Consider the following 16,657-nt stretch of genomic DNA (forward strand, 5'->3'; position numbering starts at 1 on the left):
ACCTCAGAGACCTACAGAATATGGCATTTAAAGGTATTTTATTAATTTAAGGCCCTTTGACTTGAAGCATGTTGGCTCCTGACAACACCCCTCTCCATTTGGAAGAAGAAGATGAGCTTGGTGGCACACTCCTTTAATCCCAGCACTCAGGAGAACAGATGCTTGCAGATCTCTGAGTTCTGTTCAGGCAGTTCGGTTGAGTCAGGGAGTTGAGGGGCAGTGCAGTGGAGCTGAGTTCATGGCAGTTCAGTTCTTGGAAGCCAGAGGCAGTTTTACCAGGTGATTTTTACAGATAGAAGGTGAAGACAGAATGAGCTAGACATTGAGAAGGAGCCAGAATATCAGAACTGATTGGTAGAGTTAATTTGAGACCACGCAGAGAAATTCAGTAAGAAGCAGAGAGAAGCCATTTTGAATCAAGTCAGCTGGGAGAGAAGTTTGAGCCAGAACAGCTGAGTTGAACCAGCCAGCCAGAGATCAGAAAAAGTGAGAAAAGGGTGAGCTTATTCAGCAGTAAGTCTCAGAGCTGAAAACATTGTAGGCCTAAGTTAGATTGCACAGAGGCTAGAAGCTTCCAGGCCCAGGCCTAGGTCAGCAGATGACTCAGTAAGCCTCGGAGAGACATTACATCAGACGAATAAAAAATACTTTAACATTCAGCAGACAGGCAGCTGATACTAGCTGTATCCCAGGCGCTGTTCAAGTGTTCACCCTGCTTTGCTTGTTAATATGTGTGCGATCACAGAGCCCAAATCCAAGTTTGCCAGATGTCCCCAGAGCATCTTGTGTGCATTTCTTAGGTCACATGTTCCGATGAGCTATCCTTGAGACCAGAACAGCTCTTCAGCCTTCCATGACAAACAGGTTCTTCACTGGAACCATTCTAGTGTGAGAGAACTCATGCCCTTCCCATTGACTATGAGCCTGTGAAGACAATGAACCCTAAAGAATTAAAGCTTCCACAAGGATCAAGCGCTGGGGAAGGAGAAGGCTGAGCCCTGCCTCCAGCCAGAGGACGGACTTGAACTTGCCTCCAGCAGGAGGTTGCTCACAGCTCTGCCACCTCCCGGAGAGAGGGAGTCTGGACAGTGAGGGCAGACAGGACCACCCTGCCCACCCCTGCTTAGCTCTGCACACCGCTTGCCATCTGTAGACCAGGTCTCTGTCAGGACCCTGAGGATAAACGTGGGAGTCTCTAGACCCTTTTATTTGTTCCCCTCCCCGACATCACCACATTGAATAAACCTCTGCATCTCACTATGACTTTTCTCTGCTAAAGAAGCTAAGGGGGAGCGGGCATGGCGTATGTGCTCAGGCGCTGGGTCCTCCAGAGCTGGACTTACAGGCAGTTCCGAGCTGCCAGACCAGCCCGTCAGACGTGGGTACTGGGAACCAAACTCCAGCCCTCTCAGCACTAACCCATCTCTCCAGCTCCACGCTTGCCTTGTTTAATTGGCGTGTTTGGGAGGGGTGGCTGAGCATAGCTTTCTGGCCCTCCAGGAGCAACAAGGCACCTGGGCCGTAGAGACACAGGAAGGGAACTCAGTCCCCTGCAACTGTAGGCAGCAGCCAGCAAGCAGCAGGTGGCGATAGAGCGCAACCTCCTGGTTCTAACCAATTCCTCACCCTGCTCTAGATTCGTTCCCAGCTGCATTTAACGTGAAGAATCAGAAGCAGCAAATGGTTAAATCAGTTACTCCAAGTTGGATAACTAAAAAGCTATCTGCTGTTTATTTGGTTACATTAGTAAGAATTATCTTTTAGGTATGCAAAAGGAGCGACAGGTTACTTAAGGATTATCAGGCGTGGGCAAACAGGCAGGCAGGACAGATGGCCCCTCCCTCACCTTTCACCCCATCCCCATCTTGCCCACAGCCTCTTGAGGTTCAGAGAGCTTAGCTCAGGCCAGTTGTGAGTGACACAGCAGGGCTACACCAAGGGGCTTTGTCCCATCGGAAAAGCTTGGTGTGAGTCAAGATGCCATAGCGACTCAAAAGCACCTGAGCAGGGGACAAACAGGGGGATCCTGGAAGCTTACAGTTTGGTAAGATGTCCAGGGGACTTCTGCTCTGCTCCCCAACTCTCACACACACTGCACACTCGCCTGCCCTGCCTCACACAACATGTCGCCATCCCACTGGGCTGTGAGAGAGGTGCGGAGACTGGAGAGGATGGTGGTCTTGCTGGCCAGTACAGGCAAAGAGGTCAAGCCTGTGGCTTTGCTCACATCCTCCTCAACATTCCAGCTTCACATCCTCTTGCCATAACCATAATTATTTTTATTTTTCCTTAAACTTTTTTTTTTAACCTTTGAGACAGGATCTTTTGTATCCCAGGTTGTCCTTAAACTTGGATTGTATTGGGCCAGATAGGATGATTATCACCTTTAATCCCAGCACTCCGGAGGCAGAGGTACATAGATATCTGTGAGTTTAAGGCTAGCCTGGGATAAACAGTGAGTTCCAGGACAGCCAGGGCTATGTAGAGAGATCCTATCTCAAGCCCATCCACCCACACCCCAAAAAGAAGAATTATTAGGCACGAGGGTGGTTTATTTAATTTTTATTTTATGAGCATCAGTGTGAAGGTATCAGATCTCTTGGAGATGGAATTACAGACAGTTGTGAGCTGCCATGTGGATGCTGGGAATTGAACCCAGGTCCTTTGGAAGAGCAGACAGTGTTCTTAACCACTGAGCCATCACTCCATCCCACGAGGGTGGTTTATAGCAACAAAAGAAGCTGCTTAATTTATATAAACAAACAAACATGCAGAACAATCCTTTATTTCTATCCAATAATGCTTCCAAATATACAGAAAAAATGAACAGAAATAAAATGGAAAATAAATAAGCTATAATCAAAGTTGGGTATTTTCCTGTACCTCTCCTAGTGACTCACAGAATAAACAACCAGAAAAATCAAGGATTCAGCCTGTCTGGGAGCTCAAAGGTGAAGGTGCCTGAATTCATCCGAGAAGGCAGAAGGAAACTGCCAGCTCCTGCCAATTGTCTTCCACTTGACCTCCACACTCAGAACAAATAATTTTTAAAAGTAATAATTGTTTTCAAAGTAAAGAATACAGAAGTCTTGGTGGAGGGAAATTTTCTTCATTGACAGCCAGTGGCCGTTGCCTCACCCGTACACCGCTGTAAGCAACCCTCGTTAAACTCCCTGATTCACAAAGGCAACACGAAGGAAGGAAGAGGGACAAAATAAGTGGAGAAAGAGGGAGAATGTGGAGGCCTTGGGTGGCGTGGCGAGCCGCCTGCAGAAGCCTGCTGCTACCTTTGCGAGGAGTGGAAGCCACATCTTGCATCGTAAAATAATTCTTGGTGAACTTCAAAGAAAGGAAGCCCTCGTGCATGTCCTCCGAGAAGGCTGCAGGCGGATCCCGTGCTGTGGTGGTTAACGAGCATGGCCCCACAGGCTCCAGCATTGGCATGCTCCGTCCTGGCTGGTGAAGGGAAGGCATGATCTGAGAAGGCTGCATGCGGATCCGTGCTGTGGTGGTTTAACTAGCACGGCCCCACAGGCTCCAGCATTCGCATGCTCGGTCCCGGCTGGTGAAGGGAAAGCAGGCAGATCCCGTGCTGTGGTGGTTAACGAGCATGGCCCCACTGGCTCCAGGATTCGCATGCTCGGTCCCGGCTGGTGAGGGCGTGCCAGTGCAGGTGGACCCTGGGGATTCAACGCCCACCCCACCCCCGCCCTGCCTGCTGCCTGTGGCTCAATGCAAACTCTCCAGCTACCTCTCCGGCACCATGCCGCCCTGCCCGCCACCGTGATGGTCGTGGACTCATCCTCTGAAACTTTAAGCAAGCCCCCAATTAAGTGCCTTGTTTTATAAGTTGCTTTGGCCATGATGTCTCTTCACAGCAATGGGACAGTGGCCAAGGTGGATGGAAGACAGCGTCTCGGACTTCTGGCTCAGACAGACTTGAAGTGTGTAAACTGCACCCCAAAAGCAAAGTGCTCAGAGAGAAGTTTGTAGCATTAAGTGATAGTTAAGCTCCAGAGAGCCCATGGAAAACGAAGCCCAAAGAAAATAAGTGAAATGAAAATAAAAAACAGGAATCAATGAGCAGAGAAGGCAGGAAGTCAGCGCGGCCAAAGGCTGTCTGTCTGCAGAGATTAAGCCACAGATAAGTCCCATAAAACTGACCTAGGAGAGAAAAGGAGACAGAAACCCACAAATGATCAGGACCGGAAAGGGAAATCCTCACACTAAAAAAAGATTGCTCAACCAAGTTAATTATGAAGATTTCATGCTCATGTATTTGTAAACTTAAAGAGAACAGCAAAATTCTTACCAATCACAAGCAGATACAAAAACGGAACATCTGCGTGCTAAATTAATGCAAATCTTCATATAGAAGTGCCCTCGTCGGTTTTATTAATAAGTTACGTCAAAACCGCCAAAGAAAAAGTAATGCCATTTGTTTTACACAAACCACTTCAGAAAATCGATTTTATTGTATGTGTTTTGCCTGCAGTTATGTCTGCACAATGCCTGTGTGCCTGGTGCCTGAGAGATCAGAAGAGGGCACCAGATCCTCCGAAACTGGATTTACAGAGAGTCTGAACTGCCATGAGGCTGCTGAGAACCGAACTCAGGTCCTCTGTAAGAACGTGTTCTCCAAACAGCGCCATCTCTCCGGCTCCTGAGAATAGATTTTAAAGGGAATACTTTTCAGTGCGTTTTAGGAAACCAAACCTGGCCAGACCACTATAAGTAAGAAAAACTATAAGACATTATCTCTTATGAACACAGGCACAAAAATCCCTCTTAGGTCACTACTTTTTAAGGAAGAAAAAAAAAGTATTTTATCTCTTGTAAAATACGCCTGTGATCCCAGAGCTCAGGGAGGCAGACGCAGGCAGATCTCTGTGAGTTTGAAGCCAGCCTGGTTTACAAAGTGACAGGACAGCCAAGGCTACACAGAGAAACCCTGAAAAACAAAAAACAAAACAAAACAAAGAAGAGGAGTGGTGCTGGCCCAGCATTCAGGGGGCTGAGGCAGAGGACTGAGGGTACAAATCCAGGCTGGGCTACACAGTGAGACTCTTGTCTTGGAGAAGTGTGTGGCGGAGAGGAAGGGGGAGGAGGAGGAGGAGGAGGAAGGGCGATGCGGGAGGAGGCTGCCCGACGGCACACCCTCCCTACAGGATGCAGTCCTGGGTGGAGGAGTGGGAAGAGCGCTGCTGTGAGGACGGGGGCCCCTCCCACGGCCCCGCGGGCACCCGCAGCCCCAGGTGGAGGAGGGCATGGCTGCAGCTCTTCTGAAACACGTCCGTGAGGTGCTTCTTGAACCTCTCCCCTATGAACGCGTAGATGACAGGGTTCACGCAGCAGTGTGCGAGAGAGATGACTTCCGTGACGTGGGTGGCCAGGGCCAGCCTCTGCCTCACGGCGCAGCCTCCCAGGACGCGCATGTCGTGCAGGGACTGGAGGAAGAGCGCCACGTTGAAGGGGACCCAGAAGAGCAGGGCCGCGGCCACCACGGCCAGCACGAGCTTGATGGCCCTGGTCCGGTTGCGCGTCACGCAGCCCCGCAGCTGGCGCAGGATCCTGGCGTAGCAGAACAGAAGGACGGCGAAGGGCAGCAGGAGGCCCAGCACGTTCACCTCCAAGTGGGCGAAGAGCTTCCAGCGCAGGGACTCCTCCCTGAAGAACAGGAAGCACTGCAGGAGGCCGTCCTCGGAGGACACTCGGTAGAACACCAGCAGCGGGGCGGCGGCCGCCACGGCGACCAGCCACACCGCCAGGCTCAGGGCCGCGCCCACCCTGGCCGTCCTCACCCTCATGGCATGGACCGCGTGCACGATGGCCAGGTACCTGTCCACGCTCATGAGGGTGACGAAGAACATGCTGCTGAAAAAGCCCACATAGTACAGGCCAGAGACCACCTTGCACACGGCGGTCCCGAACACCCACTGGTCCAGCAGGTGGTGGGTCTGGAACGGGAAGGAGAACACGAAGAGCAGGTCGGAGACGGCCAGGTTCAGCAGGTAGACGTCTGTGATGCTCCGCAGTTTCTTGCAGGCCACCAGGACCAGCACGACCAGGCTGTTTCCCAGGAGGCCCAGCACGAACAGGACGCAGTACAGGACGGCCAGGGTCAGCGTGCCGCGTCCCAGAAGGAGCTCTGGGTCGCAGGGGGTGGTGAAGAGGTCGGGGTAGTAGTCAGTTATTGTGACGTTGGGCTCCAGGGTGTAATCCATCCAGGCGAGAGGGACCTGGTCAGAGAGGCACAGGGGAGACGCTGAGGAATGCATTCATGTACTGATGCTCTGAAACATGCCCACCGCTCCCCGGGCCAACACCAGGGTGCTGCTGCTGTGAGGCAGCGTTACCACCGAGCTTTTCTCCCTGGACCTTGCTGCCTTCATCCAGGGTCTCACTAGGTGGTCTGGGCTGTTCTGGGACTTGCTACATAGCCCAGGCTGGCCTTGAACTCATGATCCTCCTTGACTTCAGCCTCCCAGTGTAGGTATTACAGATCTGTACCATCTTGCTAATCTCTCTCTCTCTTTTTTATTAACTAGTTAATTAATTTTTTGAGATAGGTTTTAATATGTAGCCCTGGCTGTCCTGGAACTAACTATGTAGACCAGGTTGGCCTCGAACTCACGGAGATCCACCAGCCTCTGCCTCCCAAGTGCTGCAATTAAAGGCGTGTGCCACTGTGCCTGGTTGCTTTTTCATCTTATGTATCCATGAAAAAACATGCAGGCTAGATGTGGTGGTGCACGTCTTTAATCCCCGCACTTGGAAAGGCAGAGGAGAGTGGATCTGCAAGTTCGAGGCCAGCCTGGTCTGCAGAGTGGCCTCCAGGACAGCCGGGGTCATGCAAAGAAGCCCTGCCGCAAACAAACAAACAAACAAAGCGCATTTTTGTACATTCATTCCCAAGTTGCATAAATGTCTCATTTTATGTTTCGCTTTAGATGTATCCTGTGATGGTCATGACTTAGTTCATGCATCCCTGCTGGGGAGCAGAGGCAGGCACGTCTCCACAGCCGGCCAGCCTGGCCTGCGTGCTGAGCAAGCAAAGCCAAGGAGAGAGCACCTGCAGGCCAGGCCCAAGGCTGACCTCCAACACACACGTGTGTATATGCACATATTCAGACACAAATAGAACAAATAATGTAAAACCAAACCCTGGAGGGCCTGGGGACACAGCTCTCTGCAGAACACATGGTTACCCTGCACAGGACGCACGGTTCCACTCCCAACACCCACACGCACAAATTCTAAAGCTTTGCTTCAGGACACACAAGGTGTGAGGGAGAAGAAGGTGTCTGTGTAGAAGGATCAACCCCAGGAGACCTTGCCTCCCCTCATTTTCCACTCTTGTGGGAGCTCTCACTCCCTCCTGAGTTCCAGAGAGCAGGGGACCTGCTCCTGACAGCCACCAAGAGACACAAATGAGTGTGGGCTCAGGCTTTGGAGACATTCAGGTTTAAAAAAAAAAGTGATCTTGAAAGTATCAGCCCTCTCTTGGCCTCTCTGTAAAGAGCGAAAGCGCCCCCGGCCCTGCCTCTGAGCCCTGGCCCCAGGATGCCTTCTCAGCATGTACCTGAAAGCCTTTCTTCTGAGGTTTCAGAGCTGCCCGGTCCTCCTGCTCCTCCTCATGCCTGCTGCTGCGCTCACTCCTCTTTCTCAGGGCTTCACCTATATGTCTTGCTTCAGCCAATCCAAAGGATGGAACCGGGACAGTCAGATCTACCTCTGACTTAAGCCCCAACCCCTGTGGTTTCTGAGACAGTCCCGCCCCTGCCTCCTGGGCGCTGGCATGGCAGGCTCAGCTTGCTGTGCACAAAGCTCTTTACTGCTGACTGTCAGCAGGTGCTGCCTGCCTTTTCACCTCAAATCTGGGGTCATCACCACTCCTCAGGATGAGGTGTGAGAGGGAGTCTGTCCCTCTACTCCTGATTCCTTTTTGGTTTGGTTTGTTTTTTTAAGCTAGGGTTTCTCGGTGCAACCCTGGCTGTCTTAGAACTCACTCTGTACACCAGGCTGGCCTTGTACTCAGAGCTCCGCCTGCCTCTGCCTCCCGAGTGCTGGGGTTAAAAGCGTGCGCCACCCCTGCCCGGCACAACTTTGATTCGTAATGTGTCTTTTACTGTTGTTTCTGATGTTGGGAGGTGGTCTCCCACTGGCCTCTCAAACTCCCAAACTTGGCTAGGCTGGCTGACCAGTGAGTCCCAGGGACCCACTTAACTTGCCTCCCTGAGAACTAGGACTACAGACATGTGCCACTGTGTCTGGGTTTTGTTTCTGAGCATGGGTTCTGGGAACCAAATGTAGTCCCTTGCACTTACAAGGCGAGCATTCTATCATGTCTGTCTGTCTGTCTCTCTGTGGCCTCAGCACTTGGATGTGAATCTAATTCCCTTCTGACTAGTGAGCTTATCATTTAGAAGCATTTTCCAGCACCTCAGTTCATACCATGTAATTCCCCTTACCAAGGGTGGGGGAAACCCCAGCCCTTAGGACAGTACAGCATGCGATAAGAAAATGTCAGTGTCGGGCTGTGAGCTCTGGATGCTCAGGTGCTGTCGATGTTTGTCATGATGGAGGAACCAGAGTTCAGACTCATCAGAGATGTGCCAGGCCGGCTCCCCTCCCTAGCCCCATAGGACCATTTATATATCTGCCCTCGTCCTATGTGTCCATCTCCTCCAGAGGCTGTGACACAGCAACAGTGGCTTAAAACAGTATTTGTTCTCCTACAGCCCTGGGGACGAGATGGCTACCATCTATCAGCATGTCCTTCCCCAGGAAGCTCAAAGGACAAGCCTTCCTTGGGGCTTCCAGGTGCTACCCAGCCACCCTGGGCTTTTGGCTACATCCCGCTTCTTGGTTTCCATCTTTATAGCTCCTTCTCAGTGTGTCTGTGGCCAGTCTCTCAGCTTCTCATCTGTAAACACTGTGATTGCATTTGGAGACCACCCAGATAATCCCAAATAAACCCCACCTCCTGTCAAGGCCTGAATCATGCCTGTGAACTGTTTCCCAATAACGTGACAAGTGTTCCAGAGGCTGGGAATCTAGAATGGGGGTTATTCAGTCTGTGACATTCTGGTTTGCAGACATGCAGGTGGCAGCTTAAAAGAGAGGCCTTTCTGGGTGTGGGGGTACACACTTACGTTCCCGGAACTTGGGGAGTGGAAGCAGGGAGATTAGGAGTTTGAAGCTATCCTCAGATACACAGTAAGATCAAGGCCGGCCTGAGCTATATAAAACCATGTCTCACAAAAACAGAAAGGAAAGAAAAGAAACAGAAAGAGAGGAGAGAAAAAGAGGGAGGAGGGTCCATGAGTATCTGTTGAAAACATCAGAAACTGATAATAAAGATTTATTTGAGAGATGGTCTCACTACGTGGTTCTGGCTGGCCTGGAGCTCCCTATGTAGACTAGGCTGGCCTGGAACTCACGGAGATCCGCCTGGCTCTGCCCCCGGAATAGTGGGATTAGAATGACCACACTGTATTTGTTTTCCTTTTGCTTACATGTGTCTGTGTATATGCAGACATATGTCCAAGTGCCCTTGGAACAGAAAGGACTCCCTTGAAGCAGGTGCTACAGGCAATGCTGAGCCTCCAAACTTGCTCCTCTGCAAGAGCCCTGCACACTCTTAACTACTGAGCCATCTCTCATTTTAAAAAGTGATTTCTGATTTTAAGGAATTGATCAGAAAGGTGACTTCATGGAGAGCTCCCAACATGAAAGGCCTCCCCAAAGCACACTCTGTCATCCAGAAACTCGGGTGACCTACACGCTGGACAGGCTCGGCCAGCGGGTGGCCCAGCAGCTTCCCAGGGTCCCCGCCTTTCACTTTAGACTGAAGCAGATGCAAGAGAGAACACTGTCCCTCATCCCTCCAAATGGTAAGACTCAAAAGATTGTGCTAACCCCAAGTGTACACAGAAGGATTAACCCTAAGTGTGTACAGAAGGACGGCCATCTCAGACCCTGCTCACACAGTACAGGGGAGGAAGTGACCTCAGCCCTCCACTGTGTCTTTCTCCTCACACACAAACTCTCTCATTCTGAGTGTTTAATTCCACAGAAATAGAATGATTCACTCCCGCTAACACAGCATATCGGGAAGAGGGCTGAGTAGGCCATCACACACTGAGCAAGGGTGAGGACCTCAGTTTGGATTTCCATAATCCACGTAAAAGGCTGAGCACACAGCGTCGCCTGAGAGCCCGCCCAGCCTGTGGAGGAGACGGAGGAAGGAGACAGAGGGAAGGATCCGGGACTTCTGCAGCCGGGCATTCTGGCAGAACCAACAAGCCCCGGTTCCCTGAAAGCCTCTTTCTCAAAGGGTGGAGGGAAACTGGCCTTCACATGCGTGTGCTCACGTGTGCACACCCATAAATTCAAGGATACGCATGCATGTGCACACTCGAGGGTGCACACAGTCACACAGCTATTTGGTAGCAGGGCCAGAGCCAGCCCTGAGGCTTCCTGAAGCACAGCCCTCCCGTTAACCTGCAATAAAACTTGTCATGACAAATGACACGAAAAGACAGATGACACTAGGAAAAACCCTTTAGGATTATGTTATGAAAGTCCTCGGAGTCGGAAAGGAGTCGCTTATGCCAACCTTAATGAAAAATACACAGAGGAGCTGGAGAGACGGCTCAACAGTTTGGCTGCTCTCTCAAAGGACCTAGGTTCAATGCCCAGCATCCACGTGGCAGTGTGCAACTGTCTTTAATTCCAGTCCAGGAGAAGTGATGCCCCCTTCGGGCCTTCTCCAGCACCAGGCATGACTGTAGTGCACAGACAAACACGCAGGCGAAACGTGCTCACAAATAAATAAATCTTTAAAAACAAAATACATTGAGACTATCTGGGGAAGAAGGATGAGCAGGAAAAGAAAGAATGAATGAATGAAACACGTGGAGGAAAGGTTCACCGAAGCCACCGCCACGAACTTCTGCCCCAGGTTGGAGGAATGGCTCAGCAGTCAAGAGTGCTCCTCCTGAAATCGTGAGTACCAGGGTTTGGCTCCTGGCAGCTGCATAACAAGGTGAGGTTCCTGCAAAAGTTTGTAACCCCAACTCTAAGGGGAGCAAAGGGGAGAGGAGTTCTGGGCTTGCTGGCCTGCAGCCCACCACAGAAAGCACAAGTCCCAGGTTCTGGGAGAGACCCTGCCTCAGAGGAAGAGGTGGAGAGTGATAGAAGACACCCGACACCCTCTGCTGACCTCTAGACCATCACTCAAATGAGCACACACGTATGTGCACACACAGTCTTTTTAAGGGAGGTTTATTTTTATTAGTATATATACATTTGTGTGTGTGAGTGAATGTCACATATGTGCGTGTCCACAAAAGCCAGAATGGACATAGGGTCCCCTGGAGCTGGAGTTACAGATGTTGTGAGCCACCGTGTGAGTGCTGGGAACTGAACTCGGGGCCTCTGCAAGAGCAGCCAGCCTACGTAATCTCTGACTCATCTCTGAGGGAGGTCTTGACACTCACTTATTCTCAAGATCCGTCTTCTAACACTCTGTTTTAGTTTTATTTTTGTCACCGTGATATCACATGCTGACAAAAGGCAGCCTAGGGGACTGACATAGTCACTGTTCTAGTGCTGTGAAGAGACACCGTGACCACAGCAACTCTCGGAAGGAAATCAGCTGAGGGCTTGCTTACAGCTTCAGATGGTCAGACTACTATCATCGTGACAACGGCAGGCACGTGCTGGAGAAAGTAGCCGAGAGCTTTGCGAGAGAGAGAGAGAGAGAGAGAGAGAGAGAGAGAGAGAGAGAGAGAGAGAGAGGATCCGGCACGATCTTTCGAAACCTCAGAGCCTACCTCCAGTGGGCTCCTCCAACACCTCCTCCAGCAAGGCCGTGCCTCTTAATCCTTCCTAAACACTTCCACCAGCTGAGGTCCAAGCATTGAAACATATGAGCCTACGGGGGCCACTGTCATTCAAACCACCACAGGGACCACGAGGTTTGCTTGGCTCACAGTTCCAGCCATAGTCGGTCACTGCTGGAAAGTCACAGAGCCAAGGGCTTACGGCAACTAGGCACATCACAGTCGAGAGCAGAGACAAACGGATTCACCTATGGTGCTGGCTTGTGCTCAGCTAGCTTGCTCCTCTCTCATTCAGCCAGGAATCCAAGCCCAGGGAATGGTGCCACCCACAGTGGGCTGTCTTTCCGATCAAGACACTTCCCTTCAGACACGCCCACAGGTCGACCTGGTCAGGACAGCTTCTCATAGAGACTGTCCAGGTGATCCCAGATTGCATCAAATTGACAGTAAAATTAGCCAGCACACAACCACTCTTTTCTCCCCCAAGGTTTCAAACACTTATGATTAGAAAGAATATAAAAAAGATGAAATTACATAGTTAGCCCTGAAGGAGTTGAACTGTCAAGACCCTTTCTTATCATTAAAGTCTAAAGAAGAGTAATTAATAAAAGAGGGAAGACCATTTCACATCCCCCAAAATATTTATTGTAAAAAAAAATATCTAATTATGCCAGGTGGTGGTGGCACACACCTTTAATCCCAGCACTTGGGAGGCAGAGGCACATGAATCTCTGAGTTCAAGGTGAGCCTGCTCTACAGAGTGAGTTCCAGGACAGCCAGGGCTACACAGAGAAACCCTGCCTCAAAAAAACAAATATATGTGTGTGAATAATATATATAGATATCTTAATATCTATATATATTAAAAATAACTTTTCTTCACCTGTTTTAGTTGTTGTTTTGGAGGCTTCCTGCCTCCTTCTGCTAGCCTAGGTCTATTCCTGGAAGCTTCCAGCCTCCATACAGTCTAACCTAGGCCTAGAATGTTTTCAGCCTCAGGGTTAGGAACACTCATGTTTGAAAATGATGTCTAATTGAGTAGCAGAAAAGGTGACAAATCAGAGAAAGAGTTGGCAGAGTAGGATATGACCAAGTCTCAGAAGAAAAGAGAGGAAAGGGAAGCTACTTAAGGGGCAATGCTGAGAGAGAAAGACAGAGAGACAAATAGACAGACACAGAGAGAGACAGAGATAGAGACAGAGAGAGAAAGAGGAGGCAGTTTTTACTGGGACAGTAATAGAGAGACAACTTGCCGAGAGAGAATTCAGGTGAAGACCAAATGAGCCAGAGACTGAGAAGGAGCCAGGAGATTAGAGCAGATTGCTGAAGTTAGTTTGAGGCCAAGCAGAGCAATTCGGGGGCCAAGAGAAAAGCCAGATTGAATCAGTCTGCTGGGAGAGGAGTTCGAGCCAGAACAGCTGAGTTGAACCAGCCAGCCCAGAGCTCAGTAAGTCTCAGAGGCTAAAATCATTCTAGACCTAGGTTAGATTTCTCAGAGGCTCAAAGCTTCCAGGACTAGGCCTAGGTTAGCAGAAGACAACAATCGCCTCCAAGACAATTAAAACAGGCAATGAAAGTTACTTTTACAATATATCTCTAATTAAAGCCAGGCGTGGTGACATGCACCTATGCTGCCTGCACTTGGGAAGTCGAGGCGAATGCTTCAAGTTTGGAGAGGTAGCTTGGGCTACATGGAACATTTCCACTTAGGCTGTGTAGCTAGGCTCTATCTAAACAAACAAAGCCAGATTAAGATGTCCTGTGTACTCTGGTTGTGTCTTTACCAAGCCTGGTATGTTGGGGACACCTCCCAGGGTGACATGGGCAGAAGACATCGGGGTCTGATTATCTCCACATCAAGGGATTGCCGAGAAGACGAGCTGTCTCCCTCAAGAGACCTAGAACCAAGTGTGCGTTAAGAATTGCACGCTAAATCCTGCCACCGAGGTGACCCTGTTTCTTACCCACATGCCCTCCCACGCCCTGTAGGCAGAAGCCTTCCCTATGCCCCCAGAATGACATGAAAGAGACACTGTAAGGCACACAAAGAGCTGTGGTGTTCCGGACTGATCTTGCTTCATCGTTTTCTGTATGTGCTATGTAGACTTCTCTGAGTCATTTGAGAAGAACGACGGGTCCCTCCGTGTTCCTTCTTCCGTGAATGAATGAATACTGTAAAGGTAGGCAGGCATTTCTTTTCTGAAATTGTGGTGCCCTCAGGAGCTAGTGGGGTGGTCCAGTGGCTAGGAGCACGGGCTGCTTTTCCAGAGGATGTGAGTTCCGCCCTCAGCACCCTGGTGGTGGCTCATAACCGTCTGTAACTCCAGCTCCTGGGGGTCCTCTGCCCTCTTCCGGACCTCCTCCGGCATCATGGAAACACATGCAGGCAAAACATCCATCCACACACAGGAGAGAAAACAAATAATCTTTAAACTTAATGCCAGCACAATAAACAATATCATCCAAAAACCCCACATTTTCTAATTTCACCAATTGTTTCAGTAATTTTTTTCTCGGTTAGCTTTCAATTTGGGGTCACCAACTTCTTATAATGAAGTGCCTTTATTTGGTTTCGCCTTCCTTTGTCTCTAAGCATTGCCCATGTCACAGTGGGAATATTGTGCAGCCAGACAGAATGAAATTATCTCGTTTGAAGGAAAATTAATGGAATGGGATGGTATCACAGTCCAAAAATCAAGCCACACACAGAACTACACGTAATGTCCCTACCCTGTCATATATAGAAACTTTCACTTAAATAAGGCCCGAAATGGTGGCACACATCTTTAATCCCAGCACTCAGGGGGCAGGGGCAGGTGGAGCTACACAGTGAGTTCCAGGATAGCCAGGGCTGAGTAGTGAGGCCTAATCTCAAAACAAACAGACAAACAAACAAATAAATAAAGTAAAATAAAATTTAAAGAGCCAAAAAAGAAGCTGGGTGTGGTGGCATATTTGGGAAGGCAGAGGCAGGTGGATCTCTGTGAGTTTGAGGTCAGCCATGGCTCCACAGAGAAACCCAGTCTCGAAAAACAACAACAAGAAGCTGAAAAGGAGGGGCGGTGACTGTCAGGGAGGAGAGAGTCCTGGGGGCCTGTTATTTTGTGTAATTAATCTGCAGTAATAACTGTACCGGGGACCTTCCGGGACCGGCCTCCCTCCTCACCATTACTGGTTGCACCAAAGGGGAGAAGCGGTGAGGCCTCAGGGGATTCTGGTCTTGTCTGTGAGGGTCTCCCGAGTGGTGCCCCCAGGCCCCCCCTCGCAGTGCACAGATGTTTCCTGCGCAGGCGCCTCGCACACAGCCTCTCCCCCTTCTGCACACACACTTCAAAGCAGCTGCGTGGCGCTCTCTGAGGCCTGTCCTGGCTTTCTGTGAGCTCAGTGGTCTCCCACACAGCTGGATGGTGGTTACGGGAGAGGCATCTGGTGCAGGGGTGTGAGGTGCCAGGCTGCAGGTGGGGAGCGGCAGCCAGCTCCGGCGTCTCTTCATTGCATGTGTAGAGGATTCGCTGGCTTGGCTCGCCGTTCACGCTCTACACATAAACAGCGGCTTCGGCTCGTCCGCGTTCTCAGCTTCTCAGTCTTAGCCATTTCCAGGGTTATGGAGAATGTTAGAAATGTCGGTGCTTAGGGTCTATGGAGCCTCAATCTCTGAGTGCTCCTGAAATCTCATATATGCGTATGTGTGTGTCTGTGAACGTATGTGTGCATGTGTGTGTCCATGTGGGTGTGCATGTGTGTGCATGTACATGTGTATATACATGAATGAGAACAGAGGTGTGTGCATGTGTGTGTTTGCATGTGTGTGCATGTGTGTGTGCTTGCATGTTGAGGCCTGAGGTTGATGTTGTGTTTCTTCCTCAAACTCTACCTTATATTTTGAGACAGAGTAGCTCAGTGAACCTAGAGCTGGTCAGCGAGCTGCAGAGCACAGCCATCCCAGCTCCCCCATGCTGGGCTTGCACTAGGACTTAGCACACCCAGCCTGGGCGGCAGCTGGAAGAGCTGGAGAGGAAAAAATTATAACAACCCTCAAACAACGCAGTTTCTATACGTGTGTTCAGGCCGCACTGCGGGTGCACCTGAAGCCGGCCATGCTCCTGCCTCAGCCTCTGGCCTCCCCAAACCATGGTGGATGCTTTCTGTGGGGCTCACAGCTTCTCTCTCTAAAGGAGCCAGAAGAGCGAACAAGGGCTCTGCTCAGCGTGGGTGGGGCCGCGTCTGTGGCTTGATCTCCAGCCCCCTCTTCCTCCGCGGAAGGAGAGTGCAGAGAGTGCCACCGTCTCTCAGAGCAGGCAAGGAAAGAAGCACGGGGTGTGTGTGTGTGCTCACTGTCAGGACGGTGTAAGAGCAGCCGGAGCCTGAGAGTGCATCCTTCCGCCTGGAGCCAAGCAGGACGTGGAGAGCTGCGGGCACACAGAAGCCGGGCGGCGGTGTTGCCTCTGCAAATCTGCGTCACGGGGAGGGCTGGACTCTGAGATGAGCAGGGGGTACCCTGGGAAGAGGCAGCCGGGTGTCCACAGGCGCAGGAAGCTCAGGAGGGGGCTTGACCTTTAACTAGTGTCTTTCTTCAGCGTCCACCAGCAGCACTGGGAGAATCTGCTCCAGCCTGAGGGCAGCATAGGCTGTCTCAACGGCCTGGGCCCACCTCTCGCCCCTGGAAGGCAATGGGAGGAATGGCCCAGGGGTCGCACAACCCTCACAGTAGCCCTGACACACAGTGAGCCTGGGAGCACATTTGCTCACGGATGGACTTGATGTTGGACTTGATGGACCATTGGCTTCAAGGAACCTGTATCTCAAGA

The 16,657-nt window shown here is 50.8% G+C and overlaps 1 protein-coding gene across 1 annotated transcript in view; it reads right to left on the reverse strand.

The window, feature by feature from the left end:
- Positions 1 to 4,875: 4,875 nt before the first annotated feature.
- Positions 4,876 to 16,657, reverse strand: part of Ccr8 (C-C motif chemokine receptor 8) — a 28,266-nt gene continuing 16,484 nt past the window's right edge. The window contains exon 2 of the mRNA XM_021656522.2: positions 4,876 to 6,239. Coding sequence (XP_021512197.1) covers positions 5,163 to 6,224 — 1,062 coding nt within the window. The 5' untranslated portion in view covers positions 6,225 to 6,239 and the 3' untranslated portion in view covers positions 4,876 to 5,162. The remainder of the gene's footprint in view (positions 6,240 to 16,657) is intronic.

The sequence above is a fragment of the Meriones unguiculatus genome, chromosome 6 (assembly GCF_030254825.1).
Source record: "Meriones unguiculatus strain TT.TT164.6M chromosome 6, Bangor_MerUng_6.1, whole genome shotgun sequence".
Lineage (NCBI taxonomy): Eukaryota > Metazoa > Chordata > Mammalia > Rodentia > Muridae > Meriones > Meriones unguiculatus.